The sequence below is a fragment of the Seriola aureovittata genome, chromosome 11 (genome assembly GCF_021018895.1).
Source record: "Seriola aureovittata isolate HTS-2021-v1 ecotype China chromosome 11, ASM2101889v1, whole genome shotgun sequence".
Classification (NCBI taxonomy): domain Eukaryota; kingdom Metazoa; phylum Chordata; class Actinopteri; order Carangiformes; family Carangidae; genus Seriola; species Seriola aureovittata.
In genome coordinates this window covers 3,443,214-3,469,469 of record NC_079374.1, presented here as the reverse complement: position 1 = coordinate 3,469,469, position 26,256 = coordinate 3,443,214, and the positions used below count along the sequence as shown (strand labels likewise).

The window sequence follows — 26,256 nt, the reverse complement described above, 5'->3', positions numbered from 1 at the left end:
TAAAAGTAAAAATCCTTAATTTGGTTGAGAGGAGATCCTCTGAAATGAGCCTCTCTCGTTCTTCATTTCTTCATGATAGATAGATAGATAGATAGATAGATAGATAGATAGATAGATAGATAGATAGATAGATAGATAGATAGATAGATAGATAGATAGATAGAATGTACACCCATCTGTTTTAAACCCCATACACATTTAAATGGCACCTGGATGGCGGTCTGTCGTGAGAGGAATAGACTGGTTCAATCGATAGTTCTGAGCTCTGCTGCCCTTTCCCTTGATCACAACAGTTGGATTCAGCGCAGGTCTCGATTCGTCAGGGCTGCTTGCGTATGGGAGTCGGCTGTTTTCAGCTGTTTTATTCATGTCTACAAAGTCGGAGCGCTATTTACAGTGATGTCCAATTCACACAGTGAACGGGTAAATCACATTTTTATTACTGTGACGACAGTTCGGTCATATTTTATATGGCAGGTGTTCCGAAATATGGGGCTGTTGCAGCCAACCGGCTAGTGAGCATAGGAAGCTAACGTTAGCTAGCTTGGCTACTATAGCTGTACTACTGTACTAGCCATATCGATAAGATAGTCGGCTAACGTTAGCTAACCCATATTAATTGACCTATTTTGTGTTTCAGGTAGTTGCTGCAAATATAACACTCCTTTAATTAAAGCTGCATTAATTTGGTTAAAAGTACCGTGTATAGCATATACACTGACATATAGATTCAATGATACAAAGTGTAATTAAATTAGCTAACGTTCAAGCCAGTTCTGGTTCAGTTAGCCAACAACCAGCGACTCTGAAGTTAGTTTCTGATTCAGCAGTTCAGGGGAACGTTAGGGGAAACATTATCGACAATATTTTAGAGATCCTAGTTTAACCCCACTTTCAGAAATAGGAATTTCATATCTTTTTACCCTAATCCAGACCACATCAGACCAGATTTAGCTTATAAATCGTTACATTCAGACTGTAGAAGAAAATAAAGGGAGTAAAATCACCATTTTGTTTTGCTTTAAGAAATATAATAAAGGTTTCACAAATGTGATAGTGGGTTTCAAACAGGGTTAAGGCTTTAATTAGGACGATTTGACAATAAAAAGAGGTGAAAAAACTGAAAATCCACCGCTCAATAGTGTCATCGACTTTCCTTAAACTTTCCCCTTAACTGCCGAATCGGAAGCTAACTTCAATGTCGTCGACATCCACTTGCAAAAGTGTTGAAACTGTGGCGGGGCCGTATAATCTGTCTGCAGACTATCACCGCATCCAGGTGATGGTGAGCATTAACCTTTGCTCATTAGCTCCGCGACACGCTGCGTGGTAAAGTGGAGGGCTCGGTTCTTAGTTGTCAAATGGTCAGGACGCAGGAGTCATGCTCCGGCCTGTTGTGATCACATGATGAGGCGAAGAACGTGATGCTGCCGCTTCTGCTTTTTTCACCCTTCTACACATGATCTAACATGGCATGCATAGCAAACTCAAAGTCTGTAGCTTTCTTCAAAGGGTAAGTCAAGGTGGAGATTTGAAGAGATGTTCCCGATATTTACACGGTTAGTAAATGAACGAGAAATGTCGATTTGACTAGCTTTAGTATAGCCCTAGTTTAGTGATCTAACTTTATCAATCAACCTGATCATTTCATGAGTTTGTCTACCGGAAAAAATCTGTAATCAATTCCAGATTAGGTATTAGATATGGTAGATTTATGTCGATAGTGTGTATTGTGTTTGTAGTGTGTGTATTAAGAAAAAACATGTTATAACTCCTTTTTTTTTTTTTTTTGGAGCTTGCTACTTAATCTGTTTCCTGTCGAGGGAAAACGGAAATTTCAGAATCTCAGAATAAGTTTTCATGACATTTCCCTTTCTGCTAATAAGGCACAGAATCGGACAGATGTCTCTTAAAGCTGTCCTATGATGTGATGTTTAGAAAAGTTATTTTAATCATAAAAGACCATTCAACAGGTTTCACTAAAATGTTGATTTCCTCTCTAGTTGTGCTATTTTATGAAACTGATACTGAAACATAAAACTTCATATTAATGGATTTTGTCTCTGCTATTCGATTATTTGTCTTGCTTCTATGAGGTGGATGCTATTATAAACATAATGTATAATGTTGCTATGGAAACAGTGAGCTACAACCTGATCCTATAGGCTATTTGTTTATGTTCTGGCACCTGTAAAAGTTTGCCAAATTAGCTGTTAGCAGTTCCTGTTTGCAGTGTACTAATGGATCTACAGGCAACTCTCACTGGATTACTTTGATACTGAAGAAAACTTTTCAGGCAATTTCTGTATTTGTAATTAGTGTTTTATCTGTGATTATCGAGCAGATTTATTGATGTTAATTCGCTGTGGACACTGGACATAATGATATCTGCAGGAAGTGTAAGTCACACTGGGCTATTACAGTTCAATGGTTATAGTTTAGTTTTTAATGGATGAATAACACACGTGTTGCTGAGTGAGATTATGAAGCTAAAATCCCTGTGGTTCTGTTTATTCATTGGTGCTGTTTAGTGATTTAACTCTCCACAGTTGAATTTGCACTGAGATCATTCTCCTGCTTAGCATCGGGTTTGCAACTACTGTTTGTTTGTTGTCAATTTCCTCTTTGGCGGTTATGATAGGTATATCATAAACCCCACTTAAAAAGAAATTAAATTAAGTTGTGTCATAAAGTAATAGCAGCAGTAATAGACAGTAAAATTATACTGTTACTTTGAGTTTAGCTTTTATTTAATCTGACTAGGGCTGCAACTAGGAGTCATTTTCATCTGTGATTAATTTGGAGATTATTTTCTTGATTATTTCATGGATCTTTTGAGCTATAAAACATAAGAAAACAGTCATAAATGTTTATCACAATATCCTATATCTCCTGGTGACATCATTAAATGTCTGGTATTATCTTAACAGTCCTAAACCCAAAAACTGTTTCAAATTATCATCATCAATTCAAAACCAAGAAAAACAGCATTTGAGAAGCTTAATTTCTTTGGCACATTTGCTTGAAAATGATAAATTTTATTCTAACAAAGTGGCCACTGATTATTTTGATACATAGCTCTAGTTCCCTTATATTGCCTCTCAGTTGATGACAGAGTAAGTCATTTGAAAGTGGACAGATATCATCATGAGACATGAGATTCTGTTGCTGGAAACAAACCAATAACCAAACTGCTGCAGCTTAGTGTGAACGCAGCGCCTCGCTTCTATGATCTTTGCAGATTAGATGAGAGTAACTTCATGCTGATATTGTGGAAGTGAACATGTGAGAACACAGCAGTTGTTGTCTGTTCTAGGAACCGACCACTGACTCATCCTGCGAGATGAGCTCAGTCACAGTTTGATGAAGGGTCACTTGAAGTTGATCTGTTACACATGTGTAAGATGTTTGTTTTTTTAACCTCTCTAGCAGGAGTAGCAGCAACATGGCTGCTGATGACAAGTCGTCGTCCTCATCCTCAACGGACTGGAGCGTCGAGCCGCCTGTCATCTCGCCCACCAGCCCCTCCCACCTGACCCACTTCAAACCACTGACTCCGGAGCAGGATGAGCCTCCTCTCCGCTCCGCATACAGCTCGTTTGTCAATCTGTTTCGTTTCAACAACAAAGGTCAGGGATGCGCACACACACACACACACACACACACACACACACACACACACACACACACACACACACACACACACACACACACACACACACACACACACACACACAAATATCTAGATGTTGTTATGGACGTAGCCCCATAATATACCAGTATTATGGTTTGTAGAAGACGTACCAAGTCTAACACTGCGACGTCCCCTCAGATAAAAGAGAGACAACTGCAGCCCCCAACACCCCCACCCCCCACCCCCACCCAACTGTCATGAATTGATGGAGGAGAGTGTCAGTAATATAAGAACCATGTTCATTGGATATTTGGAGCCTTAGTGATGTCAAAAAATATTAATAGTGTAATATGAAAAAAGGTAGCATTAAGGGATTTTGTCATTCCTCTCATTATGTTTTTATCTTTATATATTTATATATACATGCACATACACACACATACACATATATACTGATATTTATCTCAGTGTTACTTTGATACTGAAGAAAACCTAAAAAACACAGTGATTCTCAGGCTTGTCCTGGCGTTATACAGAGCTTCTTTATTCCCCAGATTTAAGGACATTGGAGATAATGAGATCCTCGGGAAGCGTACGTCACACTGAATCTAAAGACGTGTGCATCACGTCTTTGTATTAAAGGATAGGTTGAGAAGCTAATGTTAGGCTTCAGCGGTCTGAGGTAGACAATGGAAGATTTGAAGGTTTGATCTGATAGAGTCAAATGAAAAGTGAAACAGGAACTTCGATGTAGGTAACTACATATTTTGCCCTTTATGTATATGAATGTACAGTAAGTGCACTCGTCCTTATCGGACAACATATACAGTCCACAGTCATAGCAGTTAACATTTAAGAACATAAATTTCCCTGTAGCCTCTTCACACAAAGATTTGTTTTATTCTTTTTTTAATATATATTTTTTTTATTGTGTAACTTCATTCACAACATGATCCATTTAAAACCTTCCATGAGACTCAGTTGTGAGCAAAGATAATGAATCTGAAAAGTCAAAATAGATAATACTGAAACAAGTAAATAAGTTGAATTACAGGCGTCCATCAAGAAGAAAAAGAAAACTAAATAAAATACAAAAAGAGTTAAATATTTATTTCATAAAACAAAAACAGAGAAACCAAACCAATCCAAATAACTAAAACAATAATAGAAAAAACAACAGTTTTGTTCATTCATCAACATTTGAAATGATATAGACACATAGCGCCTTATTGACAGAAGATGAATTTTATCATAAATGATCCATAAGAATAAAAACAAAAATGTACCTTTTGACTTTAATATCTGATGCTTGAAGTTAATGAGAAGTGACCATGAACAGTTTCCTTGAAACTTAATTAAGTTGTGTCAATAAGACAAAGGTTAACACTAGATTTGTTAGTCTTGCTATGAGACAACTGTGTACAAAGTTCAAATCTCTCTCTCTCTCTCTCTCTCTCTCTATATATATATATATATATATACGTATATACCTGTAAAGAAAGCATAATGAATCTATAAGACAAAAGCACATCAAACCCCACACTATGTTAACAACCTTTCCTGGTATTTTGCTGCAGTTTAAAGAAGTTAGGGCAATTCGCCACCGTCTTGTGAGGTCATGTGATACACATTGCCTGCCTGGGTCAGTGCCAGGAACCAGCGAGCCACATGACTCACGTGTTTGTAGTCCTGCCTCTAAAGTCCTGTACTCTGGACAGAACTCAGCAGCAGCAGCATGGGCCTAAACTTTATAAAGCTCACACTGGAATTTCCTACAGATTAAATTACATTATTTTTAATTATATTAGAAGACATAGAAACACAGAATGTTGTAAAATTACATTATGTTAGATCTTATCTTTTGTACCGTACAAATTATAATGTAAGTGAGTTAATTCTCCATGAAATGGCTCAAAGAAAATCCCTGAAATATTCTGGTGTGCAGATGAGCAAAAAGTGGAATGGTTGTTTAATTTTGATGTGTTTAAATGTTCTAACCTTGTCAGTGCTGGAAAAGGAGGCAAAAGGTTTTAATTGGTATGTTATTAGAGTGGTAATTTTTTCAGTAGTGAGAATTTTGTTGTAGACAATGATAGTTGGTTGGTCAGAGGTTCATCCTATAGCGAGATAATGAGTCGAAACATTGGAAGAACCAGCACAGTCTCCAGACTTAAACCCCATTGATGGTAACCATGGGGATTAACTTTCCAAACCATATTTGATTTCAGTGAGACATTTAACTGTGTACATTTCAATCAAACTAGAAGATGGTGATGTTCTCAAACTTTTGGCCGGAAGTGTTTATATAGTTTATAAATTTACTGTGTGTGTGTGTGTGTGTGTGTGTGTGTGTGTGTGTGTGTGTGTGTGTGTGTGTGTGTGTGTGTGTGTGTGTGTGTGTGTGTGTGTGTAGAGGAGGGGCGTCCCCCCTCAGCAGCAGGTTCAGATAAGCCAGATGTGCCGCCCCCCTCTCCTCAGTCAGAGGGGAGGAGCTGGTCGTCCAGTCCTTCCCACTCCCTCTACGGCTCGAGGACGCGCCGGAAACAACATCCTGAACACCTCCGACGTACCTCCACTGCCTCCGGTAAAAAATACAACAACAACAAAAAAACAACACACACACACACACACACACACACAGTACAGATGGTGATATTTGAGGCTTGTGTGTGTTTCATCAGGTAGCGACGCTGCTGTAAATAGGAAACAGGTTTGTGATGATCACCTTCTTCAAGAAACTTGTATCTTATAGCATCTTTACTGCTGTTTTTCAGGCTTCAACAACTTTTCCAGATGTTGAAAAGTTGTAGGTAGTAAATCTTGCAGAAGGCTGTTGTGTATTTCATAATGTTAAATCAGGGTTTTACAACATCTTGAATGTGATTAAATGACTTTATGTACTTTATGTCTCAGATTTAGAGAAAAACTCTTTGAAATGTTGCTGTTTATGTTTATTTTCATACAGGCCTATATACTTGGATTACACTTATTTTATTATATTATTTATCTGGTAATAACAGCGTCATGATTAATTACATTTTGCATCACACATTTGTTGATTGCGTCATCTGTTATTTGATTTTAAGCCTCTGTCACGTAATGAATAAACTAATCAGAGGCCACTGATAACACCACGGACATTGCCTCACAGTAGACTTCAGTTTGCTGCTGAAGCTCTTGAATTCATCTCCTTTTCTGACACTGAGACACTGAGAAAGAAAATTGTCATTTTCCAGCTGTTTTCTTTGGAAGACAGTCAGATATAAAACACTGTAAGATAAGACACAAGTGAAGAGGTTTATTCCAACTCTTAATCACATAGTTTAGCATTCACTATCTTCCACTAATGTTTGGAAAGATAGGACATTTTAGAAATATGGAGAGATGTTCTTGAATGATCAACTGTTTATTCGTTGATGTGAAGATTCATTTTATGATACACAGCTTTTGTTGCAAAACATATTTAACACCAATATAATAATATAATATAATTATTATTATTTAAGTGATTTAAAATGTCTGGAAAAGTGATTTTCAACCCCCCAGTCTCTGTCAGTATTCTGTTAAAAGAGCAATACCAGTCTCTTTTTTATTTGTCATGTCGATTTCATCATTTATCCACATTGATAAAGAGTTTTCATACAAACAAACTAAATATAATGTTTTGTGTTTAAAAGATATTTAGTGTTGAAAACATCAGAGATGATGAATCCATGTTCAGGCTGTAACGTCCGTTCTCATGTCTTTTCTGATTACAGTGGATTGGCCAGGTGAGGGGCCTTCTGCTCTGTGTGCTTTCTGTTCATTTATTACTTTGTTTTTACTAAAGATGCTTTTAGCTTGACCGTAACAACTGGTTCTGAAAGAATGGCCTTACACAAACTGTTTTGTGTGTCTGAGTGCATGTGTGTGTGTGTGTGTGTGTGTGTGTGTTGTGTGTGTGTGTGTGTGTGTGTGTGTTTTGATATTTGCATTTTTAATGAAGTGCTTTCTATTGGTCTTTGGTTTGCCCTAATGTTTTCCACTCGGGTACTAAAAACTGGAATGATGTTTGTCATGAATGATTTTGAAACTAACAGTTTCTGCTCAACATGTCTTTGTTTCTTGGCCAGTTTTTTTTATTTTATTTTTATTAATCGCATCATGTGTCATTTTACACACATACTCAACAACAAGGAAGTTATCCACAAGACGCTGAAGTGCATTGTCAAATGTTTGTCATCTTTTAATGATGAAGCCAAAACAAGAGGAATTCATTTATCATCACCTTACATTTAATATAGTTTTAAAAAGGCATATTTGACAATGAAGCAGGATGGATTTTGTCAGTTACTGTGTGTGTGTGTGTGTGTGTGTGTGTGTGTGTGTGTGTGTGTGTGTGTGTGTGTGTGTGTGTGTGTGTGTGTGTGTGTTTGTGTTTGTGTGTGTGCATGATTGTAGACGGCAGCAGGAAGTCGGATACGCCTCTAAGCAATCATGACCCTCGCACAGCTGTGCAACTTCGGACTGCACTGAAGAGGCTGAAGGAAATCATGGAGGGAAAGAGCCAGGTATTCACATCCAGTCTAACGTCAACTCGTTGTCCCTCAGCTTTACACACAATTTGAACTGAGCACAACTTCAGTGTATATGATTGGACACTGCAGTAAATGCTGAGAATCTTTACCACAAGCTCAGACCCTGCTGTACCTCCTCTCTGTGGATTAAAGCAGTGTGCTGTGGTTGCTGTCCCCTCCTTCAGGACAGCGATTTGAAGCAGTACTGGATGCCTGATAGCCAGTGTAAAGAGTGCTACGACTGCAATGAGAAGTTCACCACCTTCCGCCGCCGACACCACTGTCGACTGTGCGGTCAGATCTTCTGCAGCCGCTGCTGCAACCAGGAAATCCCCGGAAAGTTCATGGGCTACACGGGTAGGAGACATACTCAAGATGAATGAATGGTTTCATTTCATTGTGCTGTGAAGAACAAAAAAAAAAAAAAATCAACGACTAAACTAAAATGTCTCTTCATCTTCTCTCCGTCTTCTTCACTGTGTCTGTAGGAGATCTGCGTGCCTGCACGTACTGTCGTAAAATAGCGCTTAGCTACGCTCACTCAGCCGACTCGGGCTCCATCGGGGAGGACCTGAGCGCCCTGTCGGACTCCCCCTGCTCTGTGTGTGTGTTGGAGCCCAGCGAGCCTCGGACACCTGTGGGTGGGCGCAAGGCCAGCAGGAACATATTCCTGGAGGAAGACCAGACCTGGCAGAGGTGAACACACACACACACACACACACACACACACACACACACACACACACACACACACACACTGTTTGTTACACAGATAAACACACACACGCACTGGGTCAAATCAAATCATGGAAATTGCACTTGAATTTTAACCTTTTATTCCAGCTCAGATAAAAGCAAGTGGATAATATATTTCATTAAGATTTTTTATATTAAATTAGACTCAGAATTAGTCCTAACTGCAAATATTTTAAGAGATGACCTATTTGATTTTGCCCAAATACAACAATAAAGAAGGCCCTCTGCATGATGCCTTCAGTGTCAGCTCTGAATTCATGCCTCCAACCATCACGTTTACCACCTGAACTGTGAACATCCAGGACTGTGCAAAAGTTTTAGTCCTACAACCTTTCTCGACTTCGGATTCTCACTTCTTGTTTACTGATGTGTTTGTGTCTGTTATCAGCTCGCACAGGGATTATGATTTTGCTCATGACGGAAAAAAACACTGCCCTATTTTTCCTCCAGCTGTGCTCGCTCTTTGTCCATCTTGATTTCCTGCTGTTTGAACCATCTGTGTGTGCTTTGAATGTACTGTGCATGGGCAAGACACAGAAGGATATTATGGCATATTTACATATGAAATATCTTTATCAGCTGGCAACTGCTCCTGCTGCTGAAGCAAAACTCATTAGGTGAGACGTAAAGAAAACATAAGAGTCACTGTGGTCAGCTGCGTGTGACCTGACAGGCCAGTAATGCAGTACAGAAAAAACGGCTCTAATTAATCAATAACTTAAAAGAATAAAAGAGGGAGCATCTATTTGAGGAAGAAGAGCACGAGGACTGGTCTAATCTTCCTCTTTTTAACTTATTGTTGATGGTCTTGTATTAAAATAATGATTAAATTAACCGTGCACAGAACAAAACAGGCAAAATTGTTGAATTAATCTTCAATGGCACCTTTGTTTGAGGGCTCGTCCAGCCATGCATGCCTTTTATAATCCCGCGCTTGTTTTGCTGCTGTTGTTTGGAATCGGTGTGCTCTCTGCTTATTTTCTCTGTCAACTCGCCTCAAACACAAATCTGTTTCCTCTCTCTCTCCTGGCATAGAAAAACTCCTATTGGGATGAGAAAGAAGTGAGTCTCGCTGTTTGTTTTATTCATTTTTTTTTTTCACATCTGTCTGAGCTTTAGCTGTGTGTGTGAGTAGAGGCTAACCTTCCTGGCTCCGTAGAGAGGAGGCGGTCGTCTGCATGCTCAAATTCACCCAACATAAATTTGACATAGAGGAAGTTTAAAGGTCACAGCAGAAAGAATATCAGTGGTTTTGTGTGTGTGCGTGTGCGTGTTAGTATGATTCACCAGGAGCCTCAGAGCAGCGGCCTCGCTTCCAGACTTACAACTCTGCAGGAAGACGTCGGCAAATCGCCCGCAAGGAAGAGGTCAGTCGCTGGGTCGTTGGGTTTGATTGAAAAGTACAGTGTGTTCCATGCGAAGTCAAGCCAGCATGTGTGAATGGTCCCTGTTCGTCTCCGCACCACAGATCCGCCAGTGTGACCACCCTGTCGCTGGACCGCTCCGGATCCTCCATGGTTCCCTCCTACGACAGCTCAGTGAGTCCGCCGACCAGCCGGGCCATGTCGGGCACCAAGAGCGGCGCCAAGCTGGACCACAGCGAGGAGGAGAGGAAGATCCTGCTGGTGCCTGCTTCACTCTTTCCTTTATTCTTTTGATTTTCATCTCCAACTTTAAAATGATTTGAACCCACACTGGTGCTTTCCTCTTCACCGTACTCCACGACGCAGTGAAACATAATGAGTTGTGACACGGTGCTGTGTCTGTTTCAGGACTCCTCCCAGCTGAAAGACCTGTGGAAGAAAATCTGCAACAACAGCACAGGGATGGAGTTCCAGGACCACAGGTACTGGCTGAGGACCTACCCCAACTGCATTGTGGGAAAGGAGCTGGTCAACTGGCTGCTGAGGAACGGCACCATCTCCACCAGGTAGCATCTCACTGGACGGACATGTCCTTTCCTGTCTTAGCCGTCTTTGGAAGGAATATTAAAGGAGTAGTTTGACATTTTGTGAAATGTGATTATCCGCTCTATTGATTAGAGTTAGAGAATACTGCGTTCATATTTGTATGTTTAATATATAACTTGATATTTACAAAGGGAAAAACTTTACAAATAATACATTTGAGGTTGGGACTTGGCTCCTCAGGGTTTCTTCTGTTTGTTTTCCTTATGTTGTAAGATTTCTCTGAGGGGTTACCTATTGCATCAGTACGTCAAATTATCAGCTGATCAATTCATTGATTGGTCTTGAAATGTCAGAAAATTGTGGAAAATATACATCACAATTTCCTGAAGGTAAAAATAATTAAATAATTGATCATTTATCAAAATTATGGCATATTGATTGTTATGTCAGTTGACTAATTGATTCACTGACTAATTGTTTCAGCTCATTGGGCACCACTTTAAATGTCTGACATGTTACTCTATGTCTTTGTTTTCTTTTCCCATGTTCCTCGAGCTTTACTTCATTTTCTTAAATATCTTAAATATATCTTTATTGACAAGTTGGAAGCTGCTCTGGATCTCGTGTCTCACAGCTACGCTCTCCCTCCCGTCCTGATGTGTCTGCGTTGCAGGGCCCAGGCGATCGCCATCGGTCAGGCGTTGGTGGACGGTCGCTGGCTGGACTGTGTCACCCACCACGACCAGCTGTTCAGGGACGAGTACGCTCTCTACCGCCCCCTCCAGGTGAGAACCTTTTTTAGATGCGTAAATGCTGCGCACACCGGGAAACAGACGTCTCATTTGCATCTCAACATACTTTGACACATCACGAGTTGATATCGATCGATTCAGCAGCCTCAACGATTGATTGTTTCAGTGAAGTGAAAAGCGCTGACGGTGACGTTTCTCTGTCTGGTCTGCAGAGTACAGAGTTCTCAGAAACGCCGTCTCCAGATAGCGATAGCGTCAACTCCTTGGAGGGACATTCAGAGCCGTCCTGGTTCAAGGACATCAAGTTTGATGACAGTGACACTGAGCAGCTTGCAGATGAGGCCGAGTACAACATGCCTAGTACGTATCTTTATTTGCACCGGCCGCCTCTGGTTTGGTTTCTGTGAATTAAAACCCCAGCTGCAGCTCACTGACCTGTCCCTCTGTGCAGACTCTGCCAGCCCCAGCAAGAGGACGTCCGTCAGCAGCTTCCAGTCCGTGGTCGACAGCGACTCGGCCGCTTCCATCAACCTCAACATGGAGCAAAACAATGTCAACTTCCACATCAAGAAACAGTCCAAGTATCCGCACGTGCCTCCTGCCGCTGAGCAGAAAGGTAAATACGACGTGTCCCACACACGTGTCAGTCGAGCTCTCGATGGATTTTTGTCCATACAGTCGGTTCGTTATTTCACGGTCACTGTTCCTCCTTAAAGTTTACATAAACTTTTTAACACAGATCAACAGACAACAGTCGACTCCTTAAAGGAAAACTACACTTTGATATAATTGGGTTTTATGTCTGTAGCGCCAGCCAGTGGTGGAAGAAGTAAAAGTAGATTCTAACAGTATAAAGTTTTTGCATTAGAAGTAAAAGTCCTGCACTCAAAATAGCATGTAAGTAAAAGTACAAAAAATATCAACATAATATAATTTAAGTATCAAAAGTAACATTTTAATGTTGCAGCTGGTTAACAGGGAGCAACTTTTAACTCATTTATACACATTTGAGAAGTTGAATCTTCAACAGTGCAGCATATTTTTTAAAAACTTCATACGTTTTTTAATGTAAAAATCTTAATCTTCAAAGTAACAAGTAACTACAGCTGTCAAATACATGTAGTGGGGTAAACAGTGCAGAAGTTGTAATAAACCACAGTTTTCCTTTAATGTCAAGTGAAAACTAATTGATCGAATGAAACACAGGTATCACAGCTTCAAGTCATTGTTTAGTGGAGGCGTGAATCAGTCATGACACCGTCTCTAACGAGCTGATCTCTCTCCTCCTGTAGCTGAGTTTCTTGTGTCTGAGGATGGAGGTCAGAACATTGTCATAAGTGACGCCTTCATCAAAGGTAAGGAGCTCGGCGTTTCTTCATGGATTTAATCAGATGGAAATCACACATCCTGACTTGCAGCTGAGTAATCCTGCTCCTTCCTTCTGACCCGATGCTCCCGCAGAGTCTCTGTTCAACCGGCGCGTGGAGGAAAAGGCCAAAGAGATGCTGTTCACGCCGCTGGGTTGGCACCACAGCTCTCTGGACCAGCTCAGAGAGGAGAACGGAGAGAAGAAGGCCATGGAGAGGCTGCTGTGAGTGGAGATTATACTACTGTTTGTGTCCAGCATGATTATACAAGTGTCTTTAGAGATGGATCCAGAGGTAGAGAGAGAGAGAGAACGAGCAGGACATCAGTTTTGGACTGAGCCTCACTGTGACTGTACGAATAGTCTGACTGAGCTCAGGTGGGCGGGAGCTTTGCTAGTAGCCTCTCTGTGGGCGAGCACGAGCGAGTGGGACGACGTGAGCAGCAACATGGAGCCAGTGGAGAGAAATGAAAATGATCCGTTTTGTATGTAAGAGATAACCACTGATCTAAGAAACAGAACATTATATATAATGGTACCAGTCACCACAGGGGCTGAAAGTAATAAGTGATTATTATCAATTTAATTCAATGGTTGATTATTTTTCATTTAATCATTAAGTCTGTGAAATATATTGTGTATATATCAGAACATATCAGAAATAGTAAAAAGACCCAGGTGACTTCTCCAAATAGTTTGTAACCCAAAGATATTTAATTTAAAATGATATAAAACTGTAACAAAATGCTCTTATTTGTGAAGCCGAAACCATCAAACATTTATTCTCCACTGACGGACAGATTCACTGACTAATTGTTAATCACTTATTGTCATTTAGAAGAAAAGACTCACTGATGTTTGCAGAGACACAGTTGAGCTCTGTAAACCGTCCAAGTTAATCCTTGAAAAGAATTAGACTTTGAACTTCGTGGTCTCCGGTGAGCAGCTAACAGGAGGAAAATCCCTCCGGCGTGATTATTAAACCGTCCGTCTCTCCGCCCCCTTCTGCTCAGCTCGGCCAACCACAGCCACATGATGGCGCTGCTGCAGCAGCTGCTCTACAGCGAGTCTCTGTCTCTGTCCTGGAGGGACATCATCGTCCCCGTGGTCCGACAGGTGGTCCAGACCGTGCGGCCCGACGTCCGCAACTGCGACGACGACATGGACATCCGACAGCTGGTCCACATCAAGAAGGTCAGGAGGCCGTCGTCTTATTACACACAGCTAAGTAACTGACTGTGTGGTGTCAGAATAAAACTGAATCTCCATTTGTGCTTTAGATCCCCGGGGGCAGGAAGTTTGACTCAGCTGTGGTAAACGGCTTCGTATGCACCAAAAACATCGCCCACAAGAAGGTGAGAAAGGTCCCGTTCTTCCGTCCCACAGAGATCCTACATTTTAAAGCTTTTGTAACTACTGGATTAAAACCACTCAAACATCATCCACATCTGTCTGTGCTGGTGTTAAAGCTTCCAATTTAAGATGAGATGAGATAAGACGAGCAAAATGTCAGTAACAAACACTGAGAAAGATAAATAATAGGAGGTATTTAGAGCTGTCAAATAACCGTGACTTTGTTAAATCAGCAATCATAGATAATATTGATTCTTGTCTCCCTGTAATCAGATGAACCCGTACATCAAGAACCCCAAGATTCTGCTGCTGAAGTGCTCCATAGAGTATCTGTACAGAGAGGAGACCAAGTTCACCTGCATCGACCCCATCGTGCTGCAGGTCAGCGACTCAGTCACTAACTACAGGCGTTTGTCGTAGTTTCTTTTCTGAAACTAAGAAAATGTTTTTCTTTTTTCCTCGCCCTCAGGAACGAGAGTTTTTGAAGAACTACGTCCAGCGCATCGTCGACGTCCGTCCCACCCTGGTGCTGGTGGAGAAGACGGTGTCCCGCATCGCTCAGGACATGCTGCTGGAGCACGGCATCACACTGGTCATCAACGTCAAACCGGTTTGTAGAATGAGTCAATGTCCTTCGTTTGAACCACTGACTGAAAAACTTTCTTCTTCAAATACAAAAAGGAAAAAAAGCAACAAAATACTTAAACTTCATTATCACATTTCACACATCAGAAAATACTACATTGTGTTTAAAATAAAGAAGTTAAGATCGTATTTGTTTACACAAGGAATTGTATTGAACATTAGGACTTTCTTTATGTTTGTTGAGTTTTCTGAAATGGAAACAGACACTTTTTCTTATCTATTAAGAAATAAAATCATTCAGTGGAGCTTTTGTATGTAGCTCTTTAAGGAGACCCCAGGAAGAGAAGCTGTTGTTAAAGCACAGTGTGGATATAATATCTCTCATATTCCCTCTTGTGTCGCTTCAGCAAGTCCTGGACCGAGTGAGTCGCATGACGCAGGGAGACCTGGTCATGTCCATGGATCAGCTCCTCACCAAACCTCGACTGGGGACCTGCCACAAGTTCTACATGCAGCCGTTCACCCTGGCCAACAGTAAGAAGCACCTCCGCCCTCTCCACCGCCCACCCCCCTCCTCCTGTGGCGTGAACACCAGCTGTGATATTAACACGCACTGTGATTTCTCTCCTGTCCTTCCAGACGATGCGAAGACTCTGATGTTCTTCGAGGGCTGTCCCGCTCACCTCGGCTGCTCCATCAAGCTGCGTGGCGCCGCGGAGTACGAGCTGGCCCGGGTCAAGGAGATCATCATGCTCATGGTGTGCGTGGCCTACCACTCCCAGCTGGAGATCTCTTTCCTCATGGACGAGTTCGCCATGCCGCCCAGTTTGGCCCAGAGCACCTCGTTCCCCTGCCTGCTGGAGGGCGCCTCTGCGGAGGAGGAGGAGGCCGATGGAGAGACGAGCGGGAAGGAGACAAACGGAGAGAGCCAGGAGAAAACCTCGGCGACCGAAGACTCAGGAATGGGAGGAAAACCCGAGGAGGAAGGGCTTCCCTCCGAGGCTTCATCCAAAAACGGAGAGACAGACGTTCTTCAAAACAAACTCAACCCAAAATCACCCTCCTCTGTTCAAGAGGAGGAGGCTGGGAACACGGAGACAATGACCTCCTCGCCATTTTCCAGTCCACCGGCTCCGCCTCTGGTTGTCTCTCCTCCATTTCTCATGGAAGAAGACCAGGAGATGACGCTGTCGGACACGCTCGTCCGGGCGTCCGAGGGGGAGACGAGGGAGGAGGGAATCCCAGTGAAGGAGGAGTCGCTCATGGAGGACGGGGACGGTTCAGAGACCCCTACCCCCAGGTTGTTTCGAGACCCTCTGCAGGACGACACAGGGATGTTTGTGGCCGAGGAGGTGACGTCATCTGATGACCGCCTCAAGTCCATCTCCGCTGTCTTCAAGCAGGAGCTGAAGGACATCATCCTGTGCATTTCCCCCTTCATCACATTTAAAGAGCCGTTCCTCCTCATGCCCGCGGGCATGCACTGCCCCAGCAGGGATTACTTCCCTGAGCAGGTGCCTCCGCTTTGTTCTTGTTGTTGTTGTTGTTGTTTTTTAACATCTACTCACTTTACAGTGACTGAACAAGAGCCGGAACTAATCATTGTTTTCATTATTAATTAATCTGCTTGTTATTTTCTTGATGAGTCTTCAAATGTCTCAGTTTGTCTTAGACCGTCGAAAATATTAAGACAAAAAAGCATCAAAATAACTGATTTTATAAAGTTTATAATTGATAGTGATTAACGGAGTAATCACTGCAGCACACACACTGTTTACTATGATTTGTACCATGCTCACCTGTGTTTTCCTGCCCCACAGGTCTACCTGTCTCCTCTCCTAAACAAAGACTACAAGGAACTGGATGGGCGCAGAAAGAGGCAGCTCCTCAAAGACCCCGCCCCCTCCTCCCTGGCCGGAGGTCAGACCAATGGCGGTGCGCCGCCCAGGCCCATCGACGTCCTGCCCTGCCACAGTCTCACCAGCACCCGCATCATAGAGCAGCTCAACAGCTGCCAGGATCTGGCCAAAATGGTGGCAGACTACAGAGCGAAGGGAGGTCGCATCCGGCAGAGGGAAGCCAACGACATCTTCGGCGCTGCCGGTGCCGCGGCTCCTTTCAACGGCCAGAGCCGAGCTGCGGAGGCACCGGTCAAAGCACCGGTGAAGGCCGACAGTGAAGAGGAGAAGCCAAGTAAACTGAACGACATGAGCTGGGCCCCCAAGGTGAGCAGAATGAATTAGTCAGTGGTCAGAAAATTTACAGTTAAGTTTGATAATCGATTCAGCATTTGTCTTTATCTGGTTCCAGCTTCTCAAATCTGAACATTTTTCTTCTTGTCTCTGTTTTATTTCAAAGTATTTGAGTGTTTTATCAGGGCTGCACGTGTGTGTTATTCCTTCATTTTATGAGGGAAGCTACTGTATGAGTAGATGTGTGTGTTGACCTGTTTGTGTTTGTTGTTGTTGTTGTCGTCCTCAGCTGGACTGTTTGAACCCTGTCAACCACCAGAGACTGTGTGTGCTCTTCAGCAGTTCCTCCGCTCAGTCCAACAACGCACCCAACCCCTGCGTCAGCCCCTGGTAACCTGCTCATAGAGAGTCGACGAAGGAAGAAAATCTCACGTTGTTTTTGTTGTGAGTGTGTAGTCACTGTTTGTATCGTCAACAGGATTGTCACGATGGAGTTCTACGGCAAGAACGACCTTTCTCTTGGCGTGTTCTTGGAGCGATACTGTTTTAGGTAAGACCAGATAATAGTGTTTTAAAAATCATTTTTATTAAATTATAATTCTTAATGAGAGAGACACACAGAAGCTAGTGAGCTTCTCCTTTGTCTTTATTAATGTGTGTGTGTGTGTGTGTGTGTGTGTGTGTGTGTGTGTGTGTGTGTGTGTGTGTGTGTGTGTGTGTGTGTGTGTGTGTGTGTGTGTGTGTGTGTGTGTTGGCACGTTTTCTCCAGGCCGTCTTATCAGTGCCCCAGCATGTTCTGTGAGACTCCCATGGTGCACCACATCCGGCGGTTCGTGCACGGCAGCGGCTGCGTGCAGATCGTGCTGAAGGAGCTGGACTCCCCCGTGCCCGGTTACCAACACACCATTCTCAACTACTCCTGGTGCCGCATCTGCAAACAGGTGTGAACAGCAGCGTTAACCACGGCTCCGTTCCATTTAGTGTCCCAGTGAGACGTGATACCAGGAGGACCTGGTTCACCTGAAACCATCGTGTTAATAATTCCACCTGAGATTTTCCTGCGGCTGTGAAAAGGCTTGATTTAACATTAATTTACAGTTTCAATATGTTAATGTATTTATTTTATTTGTTTAAGCAGGAAATAGTCGATCAAAGAACAAAAAAACATGAATCTGATGAAGCATTTTGTACATTTTGATTCTGATTCTTTATAATGTGAACACACTGACTTACACTGCTGCTTCTTGTAAAGCATCACTGTTTGATTCCTGGAGTTAATCTTTTATAATGGAGATGATTTCTCCTCTTCCTCTTAGATTATCTAATACTCATTTCAGCACATTAGAAAATCTGCAGGAGATCATAAATAATGGATATTACTTTACCACTTTACATTTGCTATTAAAAATTCCCCCTTCTACATGAATAAATGAAGTGAAATGTGATGGCAGCTAAATCTAATTATCAGGCTGAACTCTCCTCCGCTGATTCTCTTCCTGCTCAAGGTGACACCGGTTGTTCCTCTGTCCAACGACTCCTGGTCCATGTCTTTCGCCAAATACCTGGAGCTTCGCTTCTACGGCCACCAGTACACCAGACGGGCGAACGCGGAGCCGTGCGGCCACTCCATCCACAAAGACTACCACCAATACTTCTCATACAACCAGATGGTGGCCTCCTTCAGGTGGGCCAGCTCTGTTTGTCCCTCATTCACCTACTGACTGAATCAGACCAGAGGAAACGTAATGATCCCTGGGAGAGAGTTGCGTATGAACAAAGAGAAAGAAATTATAATGAAGGACAGATTTGGAATAAATATTTATAATTTATATTTTTCTGGTTCACAGAAATATAACTGGAAATGCAAATGTCTAGAAGGGTTGCAGCTGAAATCACCTGTCCTGGAATTAGTCTCAACTCTGGATTTTCCTTTTATTTTTTATTCTTTTTTATTTATTTAAATAACAGCATCAATAAAACAAGAAAAAGCAGAGAAAAGGTTGAACATAAAGATCAGAGAATAAGAGAAATGACTCCACAGATGAAAGGACAGACAATAGAAGTTTACAATGAAAACAGAAACAGAATTGTTGAAACAAATAAATAACAACATAATTAAAATAAGAATAACCAATAAGTTTCCAAAACAGCGATAACTTCAGTAACAACAGCAGTTTCCTGTTTCCCTCTCAGCTACACTTCAGTGAGGCTGTTGGAGATTTGTCTTCCTCGTCCCAAGATCTTCATCAGGAACCTGGGACCTTCCAAAACCATCCTGCAGCAGGACCTGAAGGACTTCTGTCAGAAGTAAGTGGAAAGCAGCTAACGATCATTTTCATTAATCAACTGATCTGCTGTTTATTTTCTGGATTAATTGTTTGGTCTATAATATGTCGTCCAGCCAACAGTCCAAAATGCAAAGATATTTATTTTATAATCGTATAAAACTGAGAAAATCTGAAATTTTTCACATCAGAGAAACTGGAAGAGATTTCAAATATGTGGCTAAAAAAAGTTACTTTAACTTTAAATTTGTGATTTTGCTCCTTATAAATAAAACTGAGTTGAACTGATTTTGCTCTGGACTCAAAGTGTTGGACAAACTCATGGACCGACTGAGCAGCTTTGTCATCTTTAGGCAAAAATAAAACTAAAGATTAGAGTTTGAGAATTTCAGGCAAGAAGATAAAGTTCTGTTTTAATACTGTAGTTTGATTACGGACCTTTAATTTATTGGTTATTCACCCATCACCTGACCCTCTGCTCGCTCCTCAGAGTGACTCAGGTGTACTTGGCCATAGATGACCGTCTCACCTCCCTCAAGACCGACACCTTCAGTAAGACACGAGAGGAAAAGATGGAGGACCTCTTCGCTCAGAAAGACGTAGGTTCTTCCCCCGTCAGTTACGTCTTCGTCTCTGGGTACAAAGGGAGTCTGAAGCTCACTGTGCTGTTTGTGTTTTCTCTGTGTGTGTGTTTGTGTGTGTGTGTGTGTGTGTGTGTGAAGATGGAGGAGGCGGAGCTGCGGAGCTGGATCGAGAAGCTCCAAGCCCGACTGCAGGCCTGCGGAGTGGACTCTCCCCAGCAGCTGCAGGTCGTTCTGGAGTCGCTGGTGATGAAGAAACAGGGTCTGTGTGAGATGCTTCAGTCTTGGAACGGAAGGTGAGAATCAGCCACTGACTTCTTTTAAATATGTTGTATTGTGGGAACAACTGGGAAATACAGTTTGATGGAATTAAAGTGACATGATCAGTGTTTTAGATTCTCTGACTGTGTGAAAATCTGATATTTTCAGATCCCAGATGATGAACAGAGAATTAGTTTTTAGGTAAAACATGAGATTCGTGTACAGGAGTGTGATGTGTGTGTGGTGGCTGAAGTAGCATGAACCAACAAACCACAAGCACCTAACCAATTAATATACCAAAGATAACAAACAAACCCCCCCCATCTCCCCCATCCTGAGTCGATGTATCAGTGCCAAAGAGTCGACTCTGTCGCTTCTTCCCCTCCCCAGGCTGCAGGACTTGTTCCAGCAGGAGAAAGGCAGGAAGCGTCTGTCCGTCCCCCCCAGCCCAGGCAGGCACAGACAAACCAACGCAGACGACAGCAAGGTCAGTAACCTCCTCCGGCTCGTTCAGCAACTGGGCCCACTGACTTTCACCTAACTGAACACCGTGCAGTCAGAGTAGAGGATTAGAGGAACTTTCCCCTGGAGAAGATCGACGTCCAAACCGTTTCTACTCTGTGTCTTAAGTATCAATATTTGACCAACTGAACCTGAAAAACTTAAAATATTTAGCCACAGTTCCAGAGGGAGGATGGAGTATGTTAGAACCAAACTACCAAACTATTATTTGAGTTACTGAAGTGGATTTAAACGCACCCTCTCTTATTCGTGTTTCGTTTATTCGCCGTGGAGATGATTTCAGGTTTAATTTAGTGTGATATAAACATGCTTATCGTAATGTATTTATGTGACAGAGCGCCCTGGATTCCTCCCCCCGTAACCCGTCTCCTGTGGTGCAGAATGGTGAAAAAGGTGAGTCAGCTGACCCAGGCCTAAACCGGTCCTGGTTTTCCTCTCTGAATGAAGCCGATTGTGGTCGATCCTGACTGTAGTCAACGTGTCGCCGTGTTTTCTCTCTGACAGAGGACCGTCACCTCAGCGCGATGACTTCAGCCTCGTCCTCCTCGCTGCTGCCGTCGCCGGGAGAACCCGGAGCTGAGCCGGTCACGCCCGGTCCCTCCTTCTCTGAGCAGGACTCCGTCAGCCTCCCAGAAGGTAGACACTCATTCATGCACGTTAACCTGTGGCGTGCAGCATCTCTCTGATCTTACCTCTGCTGGATGAAAACGGTGTTTCCTTGTTTTCAGACGTGTTCGACGGACACCTGCTGGGCTCCACTGACAGCCAGGTGAAGGAGAAATCCACCATGAAGGCCATCCTCGCCAACTTTCTGCCCGGCAACAGCTACAACCCCATCCCCTTCCCATTGTAAGTGACTGCACTCATTCTTCATTCAGCCAGGAGAGGAATGTGTGTAGTATGTGTTTGGTATCAGTCCTGACTGATTATTTTATACATTACATTGAGGTCAGAACCATAAAAGTGTTGAGGTTATTTTTTTTTTGTCAAAACACTTTTTGGGTGAATGATCGTATAAAAACGCTTCAGATGTCTGGCTTGGTAAATCATAGACTGTGCACACAGTTACTCCGGGCTTTAACGGTTTGTCTCTGACTGTCATGTGACCTGTGTCGACAGTGACCCGGACAAACACTACCTGATGTACGAACACGAGCGAGTGCCCATCGCAGTGTGTGAGAAAGAGCCGAGCTCCATCATAGCCTTCGCTCTCAGGTGACTCTCCTCTCTCCGTCTCACAACCAACCTCTTATCAGTGTCCTGATTCCGGTTTTAATTCTCTCTTTATTGGTAGAAATTCACTACAGAAGGAAAATTGAATCAAACATTTGATGGATCTACAGGTTTAATGTACAAGATTTAACTTTCCCATATTCTCAAAAACTTGTCCTTCAGCAGTTTGATAGAAGATCATAAATAATGTCTAGCCAATCATCAGCTTTCTGGTTTTAAGTCACTTCCTAGTAATACGTTGTAAACAGGGTCTCAGATTTAAACTTCATGAACTCTGAGCCAGAATGGGTTTAATATTGAAGCTGAGAGGATCCACAGTGTCTCCATCATCCGTGCAGTTTTATATAAGGAGTCTTTGTACCGGAGTAATAAAACTAAACCTTTACCATTTGACTTCACATACATTCTCCCACTCCTCGTCTCAGAGATTCAGATTTTCCTCCTTTTCATTGTGTTTTCTGTTGAACCACTGAACAGTTTTGTGGTTTAACTCTGTTCCTATAAACGTCCTGTTTTCTAAAAACCTGATGTTATTGTGTCATTTGTTGCCTTCCAGCTGTAAGGAATATAAAACAGCTCTGGATGATCTGTCCAAGGTATCGAACTCAGGAGGGGATGAGACTCCACAGTCCGTCAGGTACACAGGTTTCCCGCTGGTCACGAAGTTTTATAATTATGGCTCTTTTAAATGATTTTATTTATATGATTATCGTCTCCTCAGTAGTACGGAGAGTCGTGCTAAGAGCAGCCCTGCCAGGCCCAGCGAGTCGGCCTCCTCCCAGCAGAGCCGCAGCAGCATGGACACCGATCCCCTCAGTAAGTTGTTGCTCACACAACCTCTTCATTCACGTCTTATTTAAAACTTTAGATCTTTTCCTGGAGGTGAAACGCTTCACTTTCACTGCTGTGTGTTGCAGAAGATGCAGACCTGGCCGACAAACAGAAGAAACAGACCTTGAATCCGCACATCGAGCTGCGTGAGTGTTTTGTCTTCTTTAATATTTATTTTCCTGAGAGTTATGAAATGTTACTGAAACTGAAAAATCTCAGAAACTCAAATCTCTTAGTTTGAAGGCCTTCACAAAAACTACTTTTTTTTTCTCTAATTCAAATCAATCAAACCACAATTAAAAACTGTAAATCTGACAATCTGAACGCTAACTCGCTAACACGCTAACCGTTTCCCTCGGCTGCTGTTGGATTTGCAGAGTTCTCCGATGCCAACGCCAAGTTTTACTGCCGGATCTACTACGCCGAGGAGTTCCACAAGATGCGCGAGGAGATCATGGAGAGCAGCGAGGAGGACTTCGTCCGCTCGCTGTCCCACTGCGTCAACTGGCAGGCTCGCGGCGGAAAGTCCGGAGCTGTTTTCTACGCCACAGAAGGTTGTTTCTGAGTGAAAGTCAAAGTGAAACAGCCGTTATAAACCTTATATCCATAACCCTTGAAATGATTAGTCTGTTAGTGGAAGTTCTTTTGAGAATCGGTTCCAGACTCTAAAACATTCATATTTTCTTCTTGTTGTAAACTGAATATATTTGACTTTAGTGTGTATTTGTGTTAATGATGTGAATCTCCTCCTCTGTGTCCCGTCAGATGACCGGTTCATCCTGAAGCAGATGCCCAGACTGGAGGTCCAGTCCTTCCTGGACTTCGCACCTCACTACTTCACCTACATAACTGGAGCTGTGCAGCAGAAAGTACGCAGCGTGACGACACGCCTTCTGTCTGAGGTTTAGTGTGTGAGAGTTTGAGTAAATAACAATCGTTTCTGCACCGCAGCGGCCGACCGCGCTGGCAAAGATCCTGGGCGTTTACCGGATCGGCTACAAGAACTCCCAGAACAACACGGAGAAGAAACTGGACCTGCTGGTGATGGAGAATCTCTTCTATGGACGCAAGATGGCTCAGGTGAGACTGGCAGGACGACACAGTGCTGTGATTTTACTTGCTGATTTAGTGATTTCATAATTTAAATAAAATATACCAGAACATATTTTACAACTCGATTCATGTATTTTCTGTTAGACAGAGTTTCTTTTGTTGTTTTTAGCCGCAAAAACTCAACAAAGGAAGAAGGGTTAAAAGTGTTCACCGTGTTAAAAGTCAAGGCAGCATTGATTTATTGATTAAATCTGCAACATACTGATGTGGAAGAGGTGAATATTTCAAAGATAGAAAGTTGATATTTGGGATGAATGATGATTTTTGTTTAAACAGCCTGGAAAATCTTAAATATATTCATTCCTCTCCTCGTTTCTGAATCTGTGTCCATATAGAAACGTAGAGTCTCTCAGATCAGTGACCCAGGGTGAACTGGACGTTACAAGAGCTCGATTTAAGATGAAAGGAGATCGATTCACTAAACTTTACATTTTATACTGAACTTTTCAACTGAAACTTCTAGTTTTTTTAATTGTTTTGTAAAATTAATTTTGTTGCTTCTTTTTTTTTTTTATGCTTTTAATATGAAAACGTTGTATCTTTTGTTTTGAAAAGCTTGACTTCCTCTCTCCTCCGCAGGTGTTTGACCTCAAAGGGTCGCTGAGGAACCGAAACGTGAAGACGGACTCGGGGAAGGAAAGCTGCGAGGTGGTTCTGCTGGATGAAAACCTCCTGAAGCTGATCCACGACAACCCGCTGTACATCCGCTCGCACTGCAAAGCCATCCTGCGAGCCGCCATACACAGCGACGCCTACTTCCTGTCCAGCCACCTCATCATCGACTACTCCCTGCTGGTGGGGCGGGACGATGCCACCGATCAGCTGGTGGTCGGGATCATAGGTGAGAGCGGTCTGAAGTATCTGTCTGTCTTCAGGCTCGGTGAGAACCATCACAGCGACATCTTTCTTCACTCTTCACTTTTCCCTCCGCTCTTCCCTGCAGATTATATCAGGACGTTCACCTGGGACAAGAGGCTGGAAATGGTCGTCAAATCCACTGGAATTCTGGGAGGTCAAGGTAAATCTGAACCCCCGTTTATAAATCCTTTTTTCAGACACTGAACAGGCAACATTTCAGGCTAAAGTGACGGTTTAGTTTCCAGACATCGGTGGCTTTTACCTTCATGTTCCTCGCGGCTTTATTCAGAGACTAGACTAGAGGCATTAATTCCCATCTATTGATCACATATTTTTTTTTTTTTTTTTTTAAGTATATTTTTGGGGCTTTTTATGCCTTTATTGGACAGTATAGTGGAGAAAGACAGGAAACGGGGAGGCAGAGAGAGGGGGAATGACATGCAGCGAAAGGCCGTCCGATGCGGGATTCGAACCGGGGCCAACTGCAGCTGTAGCCTCTACACATGGGGCGCCTGCTTAGACCACTACACCACACGACGTCCCTTGATCACATATTTTTAATGAAAATAATGATCAGCTGCCGATCAATCGGGGTATCCCTCATTATAATGTTACTAAACTTCAACAGCAAGAAAAACTACATCCACTGAAATGATCAAAGTTAAATCGACACTGAATAAAAACTGATGTTGTACTTTCAAAATGAAGACCAGGACTGAACGTGTCGACAGCTCTGCTCAGGCGTCACCGCTGTGCTGCTGTGTGATGTCATGTGATGTGATGTGATGTCATGTCTGTACATGTTGTCACCTGCTCCAGCTCTCATGTTGTGGTTGTGTTGCGTCTCCAGGGAAGATGCCCACCGTCGTCTCTCCGGAGCTGTACCGAACTCGTTTCTGTGAGGCCATGGACAAATACTTCCTGATGGTACCGGACCACTGGACCGGCCTGGGCATCAACTGCTGAGCGGTGCGTGCAGAGACCCGACACACACTCACACACACACCTCTGCTCCCTCTCAGACTCTCTATGCACAAAACCCAGTTTCCTGGACGGAGGCCTCAGTAATGTGAGAACTGTTCGACCCACCAGAGACGCAGAAGCACACTGGATGTTGTAAATGTTTGAATATTGTGCAGCCTGAAGCCCGACCAGAACACAGCACAGTATCATTCCACAGGAGCAGTGCCACTCTGTGACTGAGGCAATATGAGACATTTCAATCTGTTTTTATCACTGGGGAAACATTGTCGTATTATCGGATTATAATTTATGTCCCTCTGGATTCCTGTTTTGCTGACGGGGTTCGTTATTTTTAGTGCCATGAGTCCAACTCTTTCAAGAGGACCTGCTGAAAACATTCAGTCTTGTGGTTATAGTTTGTTAAACAAACTAATTCATGTAATTTAAAGTTTGTAAATGTACAGAGATTATGTAACTATTAAAAGATTATTAACACTGATTTCTT

At 42.7% G+C, this 26,256-nt stretch overlaps 1 protein-coding gene across 8 annotated transcripts; it reads left to right on the top strand.

Moving 5' to 3' along the window:
* Window positions 1-303: 303 nt before the first annotated feature.
* On the top strand, window positions 304-26,250 carry pikfyve (phosphoinositide kinase, FYVE finger containing). 8 transcript variants are annotated; one of them, XM_056389050.1, is made up of 44 exons: window positions 304-423; window positions 3,430-3,629; window positions 6,048-6,218; window positions 8,075-8,184; window positions 8,376-8,547; window positions 8,679-8,886; window positions 9,982-10,008; window positions 10,224-10,313; window positions 10,415-10,571; window positions 10,719-10,876; window positions 11,530-11,641; window positions 11,821-11,968; window positions 12,060-12,224; window positions 12,901-12,963; window positions 13,070-13,199; window positions 13,988-14,168; window positions 14,255-14,329; window positions 14,601-14,708; window positions 14,797-14,937; window positions 15,320-15,446; window positions 15,552-16,426; window positions 16,733-17,137; window positions 17,394-17,494; window positions 17,583-17,654; window positions 17,874-18,045; window positions 18,610-18,788; window positions 19,298-19,411; window positions 19,880-19,988; window positions 20,112-20,266; window positions 20,400-20,432; window positions 20,622-20,718; window positions 21,089-21,146; window positions 21,258-21,389; window positions 21,482-21,602; window positions 21,873-21,968; window positions 22,543-22,623; window positions 22,708-22,802; window positions 22,904-22,963; window positions 23,195-23,371; window positions 23,583-23,686; window positions 23,769-23,897; window positions 24,510-24,771; window positions 24,874-24,948; window positions 25,639-26,250. In XM_056389050.1, exons 2-44 carry the CDS (start codon window positions 3,446-3,448, stop codon window positions 25,752-25,754), a joined length of 6,345 nt encoding a protein of 2,114 aa, XP_056245025.1. In that variant the 5' UTR covers window positions 304-423; window positions 3,430-3,445; the 3' UTR covers window positions 25,755-26,250. The 8 variants fall into 8 exon arrangements, with proteins under 8 accessions (XP_056245025.1, XP_056245026.1, XP_056245021.1 ...); XM_056389051.1 differs by having other exon boundaries at window positions 335-423; window positions 3,433-3,629; XM_056389046.1 differs by lacking the exon at window positions 304-423 and adding an exon at window positions 1,469-1,559 and having other exon boundaries at window positions 22,711-22,802.
* The last annotated feature ends 6 nt before the right edge of the window (window positions 26,251-26,256 follow it).